This window comes from Bubalus kerabau, chromosome 8, assembly GCF_029407905.1.
Source record: "Bubalus kerabau isolate K-KA32 ecotype Philippines breed swamp buffalo chromosome 8, PCC_UOA_SB_1v2, whole genome shotgun sequence".
Taxonomy (NCBI): Eukaryota; Metazoa; Chordata; class Mammalia; order Artiodactyla; family Bovidae; genus Bubalus; species Bubalus kerabau.
This window is the reverse complement of record NC_073631.1, coordinates 96,604,505-96,623,187: the sequence shown is the minus strand read 5'-3', so window position 1 is coordinate 96,623,187 and position 18,683 is coordinate 96,604,505. Positions and strand designations below refer to the sequence as shown.

Genomic DNA, 18,683 nt, shown 5'->3' with positions numbered 1-18,683 from the left:
CAAGACCTACCACAGGAGAACATTGGAACCCACCAAAAAAAGATACCCCATGTGCAAGGACAAAGGAGAAGCCACAACGAGACAGTAGGAAGGACACAATCACATTAAAATCAAATCCCATGACCCAGAGGGATGGTTTGGGGAGGGAGGTGGGAGGGGGGTTCAGGATGGGGAACACGTGTACACCCATGGCGGATTCATGTTGATGTATGGCAAAACCAATACAATACTGTAAAGTAATTAGCCTCCAATTAAAATAAATAAATTTATATTAAAAAATAATAATAAAAATCCCATACCCATCAGGTGGGCGACCCACAAACTGGAGAACAATAATACCAATAAGTTCTCACACTGTTGTAAAGGTTTTAGGTGCCACACCAGATTTCCCAATGTGGGGATCCGGCAAAGGGACTGGTAATCTCCAGGGAATCTGACTTTGAAGGACAGTGGTATTTGATTATAGACCTACCACAGATACAAGAAAAAATTTGACAGGAGTGGCAGGAACACTGAAAAAGTCCCATTTTCACAGAGGCTGGCCTAAGATTGAGATTGGACCAGAAAAATTTAAGAAGCCCAATTGCTCTCACTATGAGCCTAGGTCCAGAAAACAGTCTTCTGCTGTGGGGGGACATGCACTTGAAGAGAGAGCCCCCCTGTGGCAAGCATGTGCAGAAGTAGTTGACAGCCTGAGGGTGGAGCAGAAACACTGAGAGCCCTCTGGCTTGGAGGAATCTGTAGCCTTCGGTACAGAACAGAATTGGAATTTAGAAAGATGGTAACAATAACCCTGTGTACGAGACAGCAAAAGAGACACTGATGTATAGAACAGTCTTATGGACTCTGTGAGAGAGGGAGAGGGTGAGAAGATTTGGGAGAATGGCATTGAAACATGTAAAATATCATGTATGAAACGAGTTGCCAGTCCAGGTTCGATGCACGATACTGGATGCTTGGGGCTGGTGCACTGGGACGACCCAGAGGGATGGAATGGGGAAGGAGGAGGGAGGAGGGTTCAGGATGGGGAACACATGTATACCTGTGGCGGATTCATTTTGATATTTGGCAAAACTAATACAATTATGTAAAGTTTAAAAATAAAAAAAAAAAAAAAAAAAAAAGAATTGAAATCCAGACGAGTTCATGACAATAATGGGAACTAACATACTACCATTCAATATAAAAGTTCAAGATACACCAAAAAAGTGAAAAAACCCAACCCAAAGTCAGGAAAGAAAGTATTCAAGAGAACCAGACTCTGAGATAAGCTAATGTTTGATCAGACAGGAACTTTAAATATGATTATTATATTTATGTTGAAGCAGTCGAGAGAAACAGATGGACAGCCATGAACAGATAGAGAATTTCAGCAAAGAAATGGAAACTATAAAAAACAAGTGAAATAGAAACATTAGAATTTTTTTTTAAGGTATCAGATTTAAGAATTCTTTCATTAGACTTATCATACCAAACTGGGCATATCTAAGGATAGAATCAGTGAGCTTGAAGATAGATTGATAGAAATCCCCAAACTGAAATAGAGAAAGAAAAAAACAGTCGGAGAAAAATCTTTGAAGAGAGTATCTAAGATCTATGGGATACCATCAATGGTCTAATTTACATGTAACTGGAGTTCTGGAAGGAGGAGAGAATAGGGCAAAAGATATATATATGAAGAGTTAGAGATCAAATTGCCAATATCCGCTGGATCACTGAAAAAGCAAGAGAGTTCCAGAAAAACAGCTATTTCTGCTTTATTGACTATGCCAAAGCCTTTGACAGTGTGGATCACAATAAACGGTGGAAAATTCTGAAAGAGATGGGAATACCAGACCACCTGACCTGCCTCTTGAGAAACCTATATGCAGGTGAGGAAGCACCAGTTATAACTGGACATGAGACAACAGACTGGTTCCAAATAAGAAAAGGAGTACGTCAAGGCTGTATATTGTCACCCTGCTTATTTAACTTATATGCAGAGTACATCATGAGAAACCCTGGGCTGGAAGAAGCACAAGCTGGAATCAAGATTGCCGGGAGAAATATCAATAACCTCAGATATGCAGATGACACCACCCTTATGGCAGAAAGTGAAGAAGAACTAAAGAGCCTCTTGATGAAAGTGAAAGAGGAGAGAGAAAAAGTTGGCTTGAAGCTCAACATTCAGAAAACAAAGATCACGGCATCTGGTCCCATTACTTCATGGGAAATAGATGGGGAAACAGTGGAAACAGTGTCAGACTTTTTTTGGGGGGGCTCCAAAATCACTGCAGATAGTGACTGCAGTCATGAAATTAAAAGACGCTTACTCCTTGGAAGGAAAGTTATGACCAACCTAGATAGCATATTGAAAAGCAGAGACATTACTTTGCCAACAAAGGTCTGTCTAGTCAAGGCTATGGTTTTTCCATTCGTCATGTATGGATGTGAGAGTTGGACTGGGAAGAAAGCTGAGCACTGAAGAATTGATGCTTTTGAACTGTGGTTCTGGAGAAGACTCTTGCAAGTCCCTTGGACTGCAAGGAGATCCAACCAGTCCATCCTAAAGGAGATGAGTCCTGGGTGTACATTGGAAGGACTGATGCTGAGGCTGAAACTCCAATAGTTTGGCCACCTCATGCGAAGAGTTGACTCACTGGAAAAGACCCTGATGCTGGGAGGGATTGGGGGCAGGAGCAAAAGGGGATGACAGAGGATGAGATGGCTGGATGGCATCACCAACTCGATGCACATGAGTTTGGGTGAACTCCGGGAGTTGGTGATGGACAGGGAGGCATGAAGCACTGCGATTCATGGGGTCACAAAGAGTCGGACACAACTGAGCGACTGAACTAAATTAAACTGAATGGGTAATTATTTTTGAAAATTAATGAAAGAGGATCCAGGAACAATACTATTAACACTCCAGTAGCAAAGAGCACACTAGTGTACAGATGCACTAAAGGAAAAGGAACCAGCGCGCCATGGAGAAAAGGCTTATTCCAGGGATAGGACAGGGAACGTACAAGATGAGCTTAGAGCCTCATGTACCAGAAGCAAGGAAGTGTTCAAAGAATGAAAGGGATATGTCAAAAGGCAAGGCACAGAAGCAAGATTTAAGGGGTTCCTTCTGGCCAAAATTTCAATAATTTTTATCATAATAAATAATGATAGTAATGGATTATAATCCATTAAATAAAACAGGAAACAATGACTCCATACCAAAAAAAAAAACCAAACTGAATAAATAAATGGAAAGCTTGATGAAGAATGGGATATTCACACAGTTTCTTATATCTACTTCACAAAATACTTATTAATTACAAAGGGGGAAAAATAACTTTTACAATAGAAAAGTCTGACAGACACCACCTCCATTAAGGGATCAAAATGAACATCAGTTATGGGACAAATTGAGATCAAGTGCCAACTGATAGGATTAAGTGGAAAAAAAAAAAAAAAAAAGGCAGCACCATTTCCTACCAAAGGTACATAACCTGAATCTAATAATGAAGAAGCATCATAAAAGTCTGAATTAAGGACATACTGCAGAATAACTTGTCTATAATCTTCAAAGTGTCAAGGTCATGAAAGTCAAACAAAGACTGATCAACTGTCAGCACTGAAGAAGACTAAAGAGAGATGACAATTAAATGAGACATATAACTAGGGATGAGATCCTTTGGTTATAAAAAGTATTTGGACAATTAGTGAAGCTCAAATGGGACCTGAGGATTAGACAGCAATTATGAATCAGTGTTAATTTCCAAATTTTGAATGGTTGTATTCGTTGTATAGGAGAATGTCCTTGTTTACAGAAAATACACACTAAAGTCTTTGTGGAAGCACCATCAGGTTGGCAACTTACTCTCAAATGGTTCAGAAAATAAAAAGTTATCTGGTACTGTATTTGCAACTTTTCTATAAGTATGTTTATTTCCAATTTAAAAAATTATTATAATAAATTTAATCCACTGATTTAATCCTGACTTACCTTCACTTCAATCTGTAAGATGGAGATAGGCAGACAGGCTTCTTTTTAAGAAGGCAGTGTACCATCTCACTACTTTGATTAAGAGTTATTTCAACAAGGACAAAGGTTTGGTGAAAAAGTTTTAAATTTCCTGATGGTAGTTAACTTTGGGTATTGATAATTTTCATTTTAAAAAATTTGTATTTTCTAATATTTATATACTAAATTAAAACTCTAATTAGAAATATGCTCTACTTAAAAAAGAACACTTGCAAACAGCTCCACTAATGTAGGCAAACATCCTCACATAATTTATCTAAGGTCATATAGTAAGTTAATAGCAGAACTACTCTACTGTCTTAATTTCCTTACCTTTCAATATCTGATCCCATTTTTTTCTCTCCTGTTTTGTTTTTCACCTTAAAGAATTTCTGAATTCCTATAACTAGGATTTCTGAGTGTGTCAAACAAAAGAATCATACTGAAACATACCTACAAAGCAATATAAATTAACTAGAAAAGTGACTGGGGCCAAGAATATAAGAACTATTTAAAGAACTATGAGTCAAGACTGCTTGCTGGCTATCAGGGCTCAAGCAGAAGTGCAAGCAGGTGGAAGTGAGGGGGGGACAGAGGTTAGAAGCTGGTTCAACTTGATTTTAAATCATTACTGTTTATAAAGAGTAGCTAAGAAATCTGATTGGAAAGAACTATGGAAACACACCTAAAAAATATAAGTAGATCCAAGTCTTAATGAAACATGAACAGGAAACTGTTAACTATGATAGTTATTTCTGGAGCACAGGATTATAAGAGACTGTCTTTCTACATTATAGACTGTGGTAATGCTTGAATGGGCTTCCCCAGTGGCTCAGCGGTAAAGAATCCACCTGCAATTCAGGGTGGGGAAGATCCCCTGGAGAAAGGCATGGCAACCCACTCCAGTATTCTCGCCTGGAGAATCCCCACGGACGAGGAGCCTGGTGGGCAACAGTCCATAGGGTCACGAACAGTTGGATGTGACAGAAGCGACTTAACACACATACAATGCTTGAATATTGTAAAATGAACAAGAACTACCTTAGTAATCAGAAAAAATTAAGAGATTAGAAATAAAACAAAGCAAAATTCCTTTGTAATTGTTTTTTAAAGGATAAATAAAAATGTGGTGAGGGAACAAGAAAATAATAAAATTGGTAAACTAATTTTCATTACTCCTTTCAGGAAAAAAAAAATAACCTTGAAGAGTGGTAATATTCAGTGAGCCAGGGGGTAAAAAAGAAACTAGTTGTAATTTAGCAACATGAGACAGGACAGAAGCACTTACTATTTTAAGTCACTACACTGAAGTCTCATATCCCTGACCAGGGAAGCCCAAAAAAGTTCCAAGATGGTTTCTGCCTTCATTTATCAGTCTACAGTTCCATAAAGAGTAGCTTTTCAATTTATGATACTAATTTTGGGTCGCCAAGGTACTCTTCCTCAGAGAACATGTAACCCAGAAAAGTCTCATAGGGAAGATGCTAACAGCAGCTGTCTGTGTCTTGAGGAATCTCTGCTGTTCTTAATAAGCAATGTGAATATGTAAGTGTTGCACTTAGAAGACAATCTTTTGGAAGTTAATCTAGCCATACAAGTGATCTGGATCTTATAAATCCTATAAAAGATTCCAGACAACTTCTCAATACACTAATTTCCTGTAGTGGTCTCATTAGGGTAGGCAACTTAATACGTATTATTACAGCTTTGATGATGACTCTAAGTCAGTGGTTCTCAACAAAGCAACTTTGGTAGACTATGGGGGCATTTTTAGTTGCCACAATAATTGGTAGGGGAGTGTTACTGGCATTTAGTGGGTATGGCCAAGGATCTTGACATTTTGAAAGTGTAGAACAGGGACTTCCCTGGTGGTCCAGTGTCTAAGACTCCATGCTCCTGATGCAGGCGGCCAGGGTTTGATCCCTGGTCAAGGAACTAGATTCCACATGCTACAACTAAAGATCCCATGTGCCATAACTAAGACCCCTTGCAATCAAACAAATAAATAAATATTTTTTAAAAAAGAAAAGAAAGTATAGGACAGTCTCCTAGAGCAAAAAAAAAAAAAAAAAAAAAAAACCATGCCATATCTGGTACGACTTTCAAATGTGCCAATGAAAAGTTCACATGAGTGAGAAACCTATTTATAATGATCTGAATTTAGAACTTTATTCCACTTTACATATCAACAAAAGTATGGCTGTAATTTTAATATAAGAATGCAAGAGTTTTCCCAAGAATGCAACAAATGTATAAATCAAGAGAAAACACATACTTTTTATTGTTGTTGTTATTCAGAAATTTTACAAAAAGTTGTTTATAATTTCATAAAATTATATAATCTGGCAATATTGCTCTGATACTCTGGAACCAGAAACACATTTCTATTATATACATTTATATCACTCATTCAAACAATGCTATACGTACAATTATCTGACTATACTTGTACCCAAGCACTTACATATTGAAATATGTTATTTTATTATAAGTTACTTTCTTTTTACTCTTCTTTCATATTTCAGTAAGGTTTTACATTTATCTTTTACTATTACATGTACTTAGCTATGTTATGTCTGAATTTCATTTCAAGAAATATGGGGGCACTGCAAGCTATTTTTTAATGAAAAGGGGTTCATTTAATCTGATAAAGGTAAAGATTATGGATCTAAACCCATCATGGTAACCCCAGTTCCCTTCCAGGACTGGTGGGGCATGAGCATGTGATCCAGTTCTGCTCAGTGACATGACAGAGTGTTCTGGAGGACCTCTGGGAGCGGTTTCCTTGCTCTTGGGAGAGAGAAAGAAATGGTCCTTCCTCTTCATGTCCGTCTGGGATGGCTTATAGAGCTGTCACCATCTTGTTAGCAGCCTGAGGATAAAGTGAGCACAGAGAGAAGGCAGCTCCAGAAGAATCACAGACAGGTGAAACTGGAGCCCTGAGAGCCTTCCCCTGAAGCCCACCTTGCCTCTGGACTTCTAGCTATGTAATGTAATGAGTTCCTTTATGCATAATCCAGGTTGAATCAGGTTTTCTCTTATTTGCAGCTGAAAGGAGCCTACACAGAGATGCCGTCTAGAAATGACACTGAAAGGGAAGGCGGGGGCAAGCAGTAGAGAACAGTGGAGAAAGAAAAAGTATGGGAATCAGATATGTTGAAGTTTAAATCTTGATTCTGTGGTTTACTAGCTGTATAACATTGGACAAATTACTTCAACTCCCTGAGCCTCAGCTTCCTCATTTATAAAATGGAAACAGGAATATGTGTTTTTAGAAGGCCATTATGAGGGTTAATGAACTAACACTCGTTAAGCTTTTAACTTAATGCTTGGCACAAGCCCTCAATAGCTGGTGGCTATTATTAACTATTGTTACTTGGAGAAAGGAAAAGGACTCACAGCAGTCTGAGCAGTGATGTGTGTGCAACCCACAATCTTGGCGCCGGCCAAAGGTTTCTCTCCTTGAGCTCTCTTCCGCAAAGCCATCAGTGCTGGCATTTCTGAAAAGACCCAATACATTCACAGCAATATTAGAGAAGGGAGATGAGAGGCAAAGAGTAATTCTAAGATAAGACCCTTCCTGATCAGGTTCTCTGTTATACTAGTTTTGGGTCTCTCAAAGGATCAAGACGCTGATTTTTCTGTTATAAGGGATTTTCAGAGGTAAATACTCCAGTGTTTGATTCATGTATCTCAGTCCCCTCATCTAGTGTCTCTCCCCTCTTCTTTGTACGGGGGTTCCTTCTAGACCCACTAGACTTTACTCCCTCTCTATGGTGTTTTCTGAACTCGTATCTCTTTTGTTATAAGTTTCCTTCAAAATCACACTGACATTTCACAAACTACTAGACCCCAGGATGTAAAAGGGAATTAACATAGACAAAAAGACATAGGCAACTCAAGAAGAAAAAGGTGGTTGCTTTCATTACCTTGCTCAGCAATTTCAATTTCTCTTCGTCCAAACTCTGCCTGTTTGATGTTCTTGACACAGAAGTCACTGTTCCCCTTAGAGTTCTTTTGCTGTTTGTCTCTAGGAGAGGTCTCATCATCAGAGCTATCTGTATATGAAGCCGCTGGAAAGACAGAATAAAATACCTTCAGGGGAAAAAATGGCTTCCTCCCTAACCCCAAACCATGGAGTGAACTGAGGCTCTTTTGCAATCAGCACCTTGTAAATGTACACGTTTAGGAAGCACTTAAGTGGCACTGAGGAACTGTCTCAGTCATCACCTATCCACAGTCATCACCTGTGGAAAGTGCTATCCACAGGTCAGAAAAGGAAGCTGAGAGAGGTTGCCAAAGATACTCCCCCTGGGTAGCATGAACTTAAACTGCGGCTAACTTTATCTTCAGAACATGCACAGGTTCTTGAAAATGAAGAAAGAGGCTATTCCATGGTAGCAATAGCTTCAAAGCCTTAATTCAGGATGATGGTGATTAACCTATGGGTTTATGGGATCCTGACTACCCTTCTCTGTTTGCTGCTTAAACACTGATGTAATTTGTGTTTTAGTACAGTAGCTGAACAGATAAGACCTAGAAAACAAGGAACCCATGAGAAAATAATTAAGAACCACACAAAAAGTGCTTGTCTGACAAAACAGAGCCTTCTTTTTCAAGACTGGCTCTGATGAGGCTGAACTGTGCCTGTAGACCCAATTAGACATTGACAATGAAATATTCCGCATGCTCTCCCTTCTTGCTGGCCTTAGTGGGTCCAGCATTAGGCATCTGAGATTCCCAAAGAAGCAGATAAATCCTCCTTCAGTGTAATTAAATGCTCTAATGACTAAGCCATTTAGCAATATACACTAGAGGGTGGAAGGTCTAAGACTTCTGACTATGGCTAACAGGCAGCTGCTGCTCTTCCCATGTTTGAGGTCTTTTTAGTCTTTATAGAATTCTGTAGTTACTAATCATTGGCTGGATGATTTGAAGTAATTTCTTTCTTTGATTTACATTTAAGTTCCCGAGGATTGTTTCTTTCTAAGTAGTCCTCAAGGTTTTGGGGTGGGGGGACATAAAGCACTGTCTATATAATATAAAGCATTATACATTTCTCAATGAGATAAGAAGTACTTTCACTTTTATGGGAAGAAAGCTGCAAAAGTTCAGAGCTCCTAGGGTTGCCTGATCTGCTTATATCCAGAGATTATGGCATTTCTAGGATTTCTTAGCAAAGGGTCTATCTCTGGGAGGGCTGGAAAAGGCAAGTCTGACCTTGCCCAGTTAATCAAGCATGGTGCTACATAATGTTTGGGCAGCAGGGACCCAAGTGTCTCTCTTGGAGCTGGAAAACTGCCCTAGAGCAAAGTCCTAACACAAAGCAACAAGAATGAACATGGGCACCAGGGGAGGTAAGAGAATTAGTAAATCCCCAAAGGGATTTTTGTTCTTGAAAGGAGCTAATCTGTACAAAAAGTTTATTGTTCTCCCTCCTAGGGAGTAAGAGCTCAAAGTACCTTTGGCAACAGAGCCCAGAGACAGTTCCCTGGGCAGTCATCTGTTTCACCAATCAATACTCAGAAATGGCTTATGAGTTAGAAGCTTAAGGGAACCAAGCTTCTGCCCCCTGAGAGAAGAAAGATAAATATAGCCATCCTAATCCTGATCCAAGTGTATAGAAAAGTTGCTTTTGAAAGAAAGTGTTCACATTCATAATACCCTGAAATGTCAAATCCTTTTCCAGAGCCATGATGATTTTTATGCTCTTTATTTGTTCTGGAGTCAGAGAAACTTTGCTCTGGTTCTGGGTATATAAAGCGGAGGTGAAAAATCTGGTGGCTAATTCATTCATGTATTCAGTCACGCACTCAATCAATTTTTATTGTGCATCTACTGTGTCTCCACAGTCTAAGTGCTGGAGATACAAGATGGATATGGATTGTCTTTGCTTTCACAGGGTTTTCAGTCTAGTAGGTGAGTCAGACATGAAATAACTAATTACAGAATTAATTATTTAGAATTCTTCTTTCCATGTGGTTGCAATATGTGCTATAAAAAAGACTATATAATAGGCAGACATGATTTGTCAGAGTCAAGTTGTTGAGAAGATTAAATAAAATAATGTAAGTAAAGTGCCTACTGCAATACTTGGCATAAAGTAATTCAGCATGCAGTCAATGATACTTGATATTATCACTAGGTTTTGTACATATTTTTAAAGCACTAGTTTTCTAGTGTGTGCATGATCAGTTGTGTCTGACTCTTTGAAATCCCATGGACTGTTGCCTGCCAGGCTCCTCTGTCCATGGAATTTTCCAGGCAAGAATACTGAGTGGGTTGCCATTTCCTACTCCAGGGATCTTCCTGACCCAGAGATCAAACTTGCATATCTTTTGTCTCCTGCACTGGCAGGTGGCTTCTTTATGCTTTTATTCACTGCTGTTGCTGCTGCTGCTAAGTCGCTTCAGTTGTGTCCGACTCTGTGCGACCCCATAGACGGCAGCCCACCAGGCTTCCCGTCCCTGGGATTCTCCAGGCAAGAACACTGGAGTGGGTTGCCATTTCCTTCTCCAATGCATGAAAGTGAAAAGTGAAAGTGAAGTCACTCAGTCGTGTCCGACTCTAGCGACCCCATGGACTGCAGCCTACCAGGCTCCTCCGTCCATGGGATTTTCTAGGCAAAAGTACTGGAGTGGGGTGCCATTGCCTACAAATATAAAATCTTTCAGGGTTCTTACTTAGCTTTAGGATTTTGAATGGGAAAGGAATGACATACATACAATATTATTCAGCAGTTTCTTTTTTTCTACCTCCATCATCTATCAATTTACCCAAGCAGCAGGTGGTTGGCTGGCAGGGATAATAAAGGTTGAGAGTGCAGTCCTACTCTATCTAGGATAGCTCTCCTCTCCTATGCTTCTTTGGCTTTGAAGGATGAGCCAGGTGGGAAAAGTCAACCAAACAGCAACAAAACCTCCAAAATTCTTCTTTCAGAGAAGTACTCAAAATTTTTCCAACTCAAAGAAAAAAATTATTATACCATTTCCTTTTCTAAAAGAAAAAAAAATGGTATTTTCTTAACAGTTGTCAACCGGTTATAGTTCAACCACTGTTTTTTCTTTGAACCAAAATGGATTTGTTTTCAAAGAGCCCTTCATACAGATCTTTGTTGTCTAGACTGTACTAATATGTGAATGCAAGCAAAATGGCCGACAAACCTGGACTTAGAGAGGGTTATTTTTGCAAACACAGTGGAAAGATTATTCCTGAACTAGCATAACATTTATTTTTTGAATTTATAACTAATTTCTGTCAGTATATTTAATAGCATATTCATGAAAATAGTTGAGATAGCATTCAAAATTCTTCCTAGGAAAATCTAGAGCAATTCAACACACATGTACACATATCCTTAAACAGCTTCTAAAGCATTTGTAATTGTCAGCACACTCTGAAGCCCAGGGTCATAATTTAATTAAAAATGAACAACTGATAAGATAATAACCTAGTGAAGTATAGGTCTGAGACCTAAGCTTTTACTTCACTTCTAATTGGTTAAGTGACCCATTTTCAATTTACCCAACCACAAAATAGGAGGTATAACACATCCTCTCTCTCCCATGCTCTCCCTTTCCCCTAATTCCTATCAGAAGAATCTTATGAATAAATGAGATAATCACAAAAGAAGGGTTCAGTTTCTAGATGGAAAAGTAATACAAAGTACAAAATAACTTTATCATGAGATGTTCTGTTTCATGATATCTTAGGACCAAAACATAACTTGGTGAATCACTCATCCACAACTGACCCCATGGAACATGCATATATATGTTCCATGGCTCAGGCTGATGAAGCCTTCCCCCCCAGCGGCTGTGATATTGTGGGTTACTGCCAAGAGAAGAAGAGACTCCTGGTCAAATTGGTCCTATTAGACTATTTTAAATCAGGCAGTTCCTCCTGGGCCCAGTCTAGTCACTTGGTAACTGAATAATAGTAATGACCTGTGTGTCAATGTGCTGCAGATTTCACTGATGAATAACTTTGGAAATATTTGAAAAGCCAGGTTAGCAGCCAAAATACAGAGCAACAAAACTTTGTTATTTGGAAAAAATCTGAAAATACTTCAAGCTTTAGAAGAACCAGTTACTATGAACTAAGGGACTTTAGTCCTCTTTCCTTATCCTTAACCAATTAACTCACTGCAAAGACAGCTTTTTCAGAAATATATCACCGAGAATCATTTGACTTCCCAGAAAAGTCGCTTCTATTCATTTTTTTATAAGGGTTTTGCGCTTACAGAAAGTTTTTAGAAGTCGTTTTTTTATAAAAATAATTTCAAGGACTAATACAGCCTTTTTCAACATGGGTTCCACTAGAATTAAGCCCTACTGTCTTGAAGCATCCATTGAATATATGAATAAACTTCTCTCCTATACATCTAGATAGGAACTAGTTATGAACCATCCTTTTCTATGTTCTGCACTTCACAGGAGGAACCCAGTTGAAAAGGCTGGAAGGCGTTCCTAAATAAAACTTAATATTAGGATCATTAGGAAGGGAGAATTGGCCACAACCTTAGTAAGACTTTAAGTATCTTCAGCAAAACAAGCACTTTGGATAGGAAGGTACCTTTTTTTGAAATGTCATAAACCTTCTTCTAACTTTTCACATACATGGAGTTTATCAGAGGTCTATTTCCTTTACAGGGATGTCAAGTAGTATAATAAGAATGTCTCTGGACACCCTTCCCCAGTGTTTATTTGTTGAGCACCTCTCATGTGTCAAACACAGTTCTAAGTGGTGGGAAGAGAACAACACAAAAGAGATAAAAATCTCTGCCCTCATGGATCTCATATTCAAGTAAGGGAAGAAAGACACAATAAATTATATGTTATATGATAATAAGTGCTATGGAGAAAAACAGAGAAGGAAAATTTGATGACAGGGAGTACATGGGTGGGGTGACTATACAATTTTAAAAGAGTATCCAGGATAGGCCTCAATGAGAAGATGATCTTTGATTAAGAACTGAAATGAAGGAGGCAAGATACACAGTGAGGGTATTTTAGAGCATTCCAGGCAGAGAAAATAGTAAGTGCAAAGGACTTAAGGCAGGAGAGTGCCCGGCATAACAAAATAACAGTTTCAAAATAACAGAAGGACAGCACAACTGGAGTGAAAAAACAGCTGAGGGAGGAGGGAAATTTGGAAAATTAGAGATGTGATTAGAAATATAACGTGAGGGTGGATGGTATAAGGTCTTGTAGGCCACTGTAAGAACTTTAGCCCTTTACTTAAGAGTGAGACTGGAAAGCCATTGGAAAGTTTTGAGCTAAGAAGTGACACTACCTGACTTATTTTTAAAAAAATGAATCTGGCTGCAGCATTGAGAACAGACTGAAGAGGGGCAAAGGCTGGAACTCAGCAATTCAGTTTTTAGGACATGGGAGGGTTGAGATACCTGTAAAACATCCAAGTGAAAGGCCTGAACAGGCATTTGAATATCTGGGGCTAGTGTGCAGAGAAGAGATTTGGGCTAGAGATAAAATTTGAGAATCAAACATCAATATGTGGTATTTAAAACTATGAATCTGAATGAGTTCACCTGAGAAGAGATAAACAGAGAAGGGAAGAAGTATAATCAATCAATCTTTGGGGCTTTAACAATGTTAGTTTCTATAGTCAATTAAAGTATAACATATGCTGAGAATGGGTTCCAAGTTCTTATTGACATGCACTTGCATATCTTCTCATATTTAGAAAGCTGTGAGTAATTCAGTTATTCCTGCTTTTCATCTGATGAGTATGAAGCTTTTTCTGTATCACCTCATTTAACTTTCCCACTGCGTCTCCTGCAAGCATTGCAGGCGTCAAGAGTTTTCCCGGATCACACAACAAATCACACATTGATCAAAGCCTAGAAACTAGGTCTGTCCTAACTCCCAGTCCAAGACTCAAGACAATAGGCAGCTCCATCCATAGTTTGTTTAAAAGGGTTTGACAATTGCTCATGTGGAAATCAGACAAGGTAACAGTGTGTGTGTGTGTGACACAGCTACAAAAAAAAGGGAAACATAATCTTAGGTTTCATTCTAAAAGCACTGAGTTTATGGAAATAACACCTATTATAGATTATTTTGGACTATACCTAGAATATTATATTCATAGGCATATATTTTTAAAAGGACACTTAGTCTGGAATATAACCAGATGAGGTTAACCAGGACAGTGGGATGCCCCCCAACTCAGGCAACCAAAAAATGAGGATTTTTATTTCTAAGTAAAACCTTTAAATCTCAGAGGCTGTATAAGAACTTATTGGGAGCAAAACTATTAGATTAAGAAAGGATCACCCTATAATCTAAAATGCTCCCAAAGAGTCCGGATAGCCATTTGTCAGGGACGCCACCAAGGCAATTCCCGCATTCAGTGGGAAGTGAATAACTGATCTTTATTTTCCAAGTTCCAGGATGGTTTGACTCCATGCTCCTGAACTTAGTATCCTTAAAGGAATACATAAGGTTTTACTACAGAAATGGCAATGTCACATAGTTCAATCTAAAAGGTCTGACTTTCCCAGGCTGACATGAGCCAGTACCACTCACCAATGAGCAATACCAGGCAACTATATGTTCATTTAGAAACTAAGGGCATCAAACTCACTCTTCCCTACATACATCAGTTCAGTTCAGTTCAGTAGCTCAGTTGTGTCCAACTCTTTGCGACCCCATGGACTGCAGCACGCCAGGCCTCCCTGTCCTTCACCAAATCCTGGAGTTTACCCAAACTCATGTCCATTGAGTCAGTGGTGCCATCCAACCATCTCATCCTCTGTCATCCCCTTCTCCTCCTGCCTTCAATCTTTCCCAGCATCAGGGTCTTCTCAAATGAGTCAGCTCTTCACATCAGGTGGCCAAAGTATTGGGAGTTTCAGCTTCAACTGAAACTACCTACCTATCCCTACGTACATAGATACTTGGTAATTATCCTCCCTGCATATGGGGGTTCTGTGAGAAGGTTTTCTCTGCAGGAGCATAATTGGAAATACAGATCCAGTGGGTAGGGAAGAGACTGAGCTGGAGTTAAATTGAGTACTGTTACTGTTTAATTTCAATTTTTAGATAACATGAACAAAGTGTTTAAATTGTACATACTCTTTTTTACAATTTACATTTTCACAATTATTACAATTTCCAGAGTTTTATGACCTGGTTCATGAATTTTCAACAGCTATTAAAAATTATTTAATTTATTTAATTATTTATCATTCTGCTGGCTCTTTCAGCAGAACAAGATAGTTACAAAATTCAGTAATCCCTAGGGATTTACATTCTGTGCTTTATATTATTCAGTTATGTGGGGAGAAACATAATAAAAGAAATGCTTATATTAAGAGTATAAATAACAATTTACTCAACCTAAAAGTTACAGTGTCTCAAACAAGCTTTCTTCAACTTTACAAATACTACTTTCCTATTTGTGTGAAAAACAAAATTTTAGGTCACGATGAAAATTTTCTAATGAATATTACTATTTATAATGTAAGAGGTAATTAGAGCAAACATTCAGCTTCCTACCACATTCCTACATAAGAGCAAAATAAAATGGCTCCAGATTAGATCAGACACATACTCGGCACTGCTGCATAAATGGTTACTGCTGACGAGGGATTCACAAATTAATACTCATCTGACATTAAATGGTAACTCAGGCCTAGGATCCATGTATTGGACTTAACTCACTGCCAAGGAAGGAAGGAGTAACAAACAATACAATGTCCCGGCTTAGAAGAGAAAGTGAAGGGCTCTTCATTAGCTGCAGTGATTTCACTGTTTCTCAGGGCATTTAAGATTTCCCAGTTGGAAGGATGAAGAAGCCCTCTTTCATTTTCAAAGAGTAGAAAAAACACAAGTGTTCACACATGCTGCTCAGTGAAGGTCAAGGGTGAGCAACATATCCTCACCCTCTGAATAAATCAGACTCAGTTTCCTTAATTACCTTCTTCTGTCTTAACTGGAAGAGCATGCCTATATTAAGCTCCACTCTGAATCCCCAAGAGAAACCTAAAGATTCCACCTAGAATTTTGGTCTAAATTTCAACTGAGAATGAAAGTGTTTATGCCAGAGCACAGGCTTTGATTGTGCTTAATTAGCCTTAGATAGACAGGAGGGTCCATTGATCATACTTAATTAGCCTCCACCGGTGGGTCCAGAGCAGTTCAGTCCTCACCTGAGCTGTAGCTGTCAGTCGATGACTGGGAAATCGAACGAGACAGAGAGCGACGTCCAATTTTGGTGGGACGTTTATTGAATTCTTGCTTCTGGTCAGCAAATTGGATCTGCTAAGAGAAAGAACTCTAGTTACATAAAAGAAAAGAACATCCATTTTGAGATACCAAATCAATGCTTGCATTATAGGATCTTACCTTCTCTCACAGCTGATCTGTTTGTATTGACCCACATATGGAATCTTAAGAGACTCGTTGGAGAAAATGATTTTTCATTCTTCTCTGTTTCTATCAAGTTTAAATCCTTGAACCACTCTCTATGTATCTTTTGCGATAAAAGGGAGAATGGGATATTCTGATTAAAATAAATGGTTAGAAAGCTGAGTCATACTCAGCAATCCTTTCTATAGTTTCACTGAAAATTAAAGCTGAAAAGAATCATTGAGACTACCTATTCCAATCTTCAGGCTTCCCAGGTGGCTCAGCAGATAGAATCCACCTGCCAAGCAGGAGATGCCATTGACTTGGGTTCAATCCCTGGGTAGGGAAGATCCCCTTGAGTAGGAAATGGCAATCCACTCCAGTATTCTTGCCTGGAGAATTCCACGGACACAGGAGGCTGGTGGACTACAGTCCATGGGCTGCAAAGAGTTGGACACAACTGAAGCTACTGAGCACAGACATACACATTCCAACCTTTTAAGGTATGAAACTATAAGATTAAGAAAGGTAGAGTGACCTGCCTTAAGATTCTCAGGAAACAGTATGGTATAAAGAAAAAAAAAAAGCTTTCTATTCATACAGACCTTTCTGGAACTGCATTCAAACCCTGGTTATGCCACTCATTAGCTGTATGATGTTCATCAGGATGTTTTGTGACCCTCATTCTTCTCATAAATACAACAAAGATGAAAGTATTTCAAAAGTTTTAGAGAGGGTTATACAAAACAATGTATGTAAACTGTGAAACTCAGCAGGAGATTCAATTCATCCCTGGCTCCCCAACTCCCACCCCTACAAATCTTCTGTTCTCGTAACTACTGCAGGTAGTCACTTTAACTTTTCAAAGGCTTTCTAAAATGCATCAATTAGCTTTTCAGTACTAATAAGTAAACATTAATTTTTTATTTTTAATGTTTGGTATTACAATAAACTAAAAGCTACAAAGTTGATAACTTATTAACTATAACAGATGTAGGAGTAGATAACTAGACTGAATATGTATAAACCTCAATACTCTGGAGGTTGCATTTTGGACAATATCTAATAATGACTTTCTTGCAATTTTCTCTCTTTCTCCTACTGTTGGAAGTTCCAGCTGATACTTTATAACACTTTACAAGTCAAAGTTTGTATCATTAAGCAAATATCTTTTCTTTTTCTATTTTCCTAATTGAATGTTTGCATAATTGCTTAGATTATTCTGGATCCAACTGGCATGGAGGTGGGGAAAATCAGAGATCTGCCAACTGATTCTGCCTTTCCTGATAAAAAAGATGGTTGCTTACATGAAAGCAACAACTATTGGCTACATTTCCTGCATTTAGAGGTAACTATTGAGTCATTTGAGTATTCAGACCAAGGCCAAATCAACTAGCATGACTTCTAGGGGAATTCATAGCTCTGTCATAGCTCTTGTTGTTCAGTCATTCAGTCGTGTTTGACTCTTTGGACTGCAGCATGCCAGCCTTCCCTGTCCTTCACTATCTCTGGAAGCTGTTCATAGCTTTAACAACCAATAAAGCCGGCATAGTACTTTAGAGTTTGCAAATTGTTTATAGCAACAGGAAAATTCACTAGGTTAGAAGCATTTCCCAAAATGAAAAATAGCGAAATTAATTATTTTACTAAAATAGCAATTTATTCCAAAAAGAGAAAGTGCTCTTTCTATGCACTCCCATGGAATGTACATGAACTCCCATCTACTTCTATCATTGTACAAACTAGGCTCCATAAAGGCAGGAGCTATGTATATTACTCGTCCTTATATCCTCAGATACAAACCCCTGACATAACAGTCAACCTTGTGTCAAAACAATGAACCTTACCCTATCTTCACAGTCTGTACTTGACTGAATATTAAGTAACCATAAATCAAGTCTAAAGTTAAAAGAATTAAGGGGAAAACAAAAGTCAGGAAGGGGAGGAACGTGAGTAAGAAGATGAGGAGGGGAGTAGCAGTCAAGCTCAAAACCTTGGCTTCCATTTCACCAACCTTGTTTAAGACAATGATGTATCTTTTTCTTTTTTAGAAGCCCATCAAGGAAAATGAGTCGTCATTGACTTTCCAAAGGCTACGATCAGTCATTAATTTCAGCAGAGCCTACTTTTAAAAAAGTAGGACAGACAGACCAGACCCTGCCTTAGATATATACCACCCCCTCCCATTCGCACACCACCAGTGGGGGCCACTCTACTTCTCTAGATTTGTAGGACTGCAGAGGGTGGGCACACATCCATTTGTTATTTAGTCACTAAGCAATGTCCAACTCTTTGTGACCCTGTGGACTGTAGCC

The 18,683-nt window shown here is 38.7% G+C and overlaps 1 protein-coding gene across 13 annotated transcripts in view; it reads right to left on the bottom strand.

Moving 5' to 3' along the window:
- The window catches only part of AHCYL2 (adenosylhomocysteinase like 2), a 187,632-nt gene that overhangs the window by 30,727 nt on the left and 138,222 nt on the right, over positions 1-18,683 (bottom strand). For 5 of the 13 annotated variants that reach the window (XM_055590887.1, XM_055590888.1, XM_055590886.1 and 2 more), the window contains exons 2-5: positions 16,366-16,492; positions 16,170-16,278; positions 7,924-8,067; positions 7,394-7,494 (exon numbers count right to left, since the gene is read on the bottom strand). In XM_055590887.1, the coding sequence (XP_055446862.1) occupies positions 7,394-7,492 (99 nt within the window). In that variant the 5' untranslated portion in view covers positions 7,493-7,494; positions 7,924-8,067; positions 16,170-16,278; positions 16,366-16,492. Of the gene's footprint in view, positions 1-7,393; positions 7,495-7,923; positions 8,068-16,169; positions 16,282-16,365; positions 16,493-16,618; positions 16,759-18,683 lie in introns of those variants that run through there. The other 8 variants (XM_055590879.1, XM_055590883.1, XM_055590882.1 and 5 more) reach the window with 3 other exon arrangements.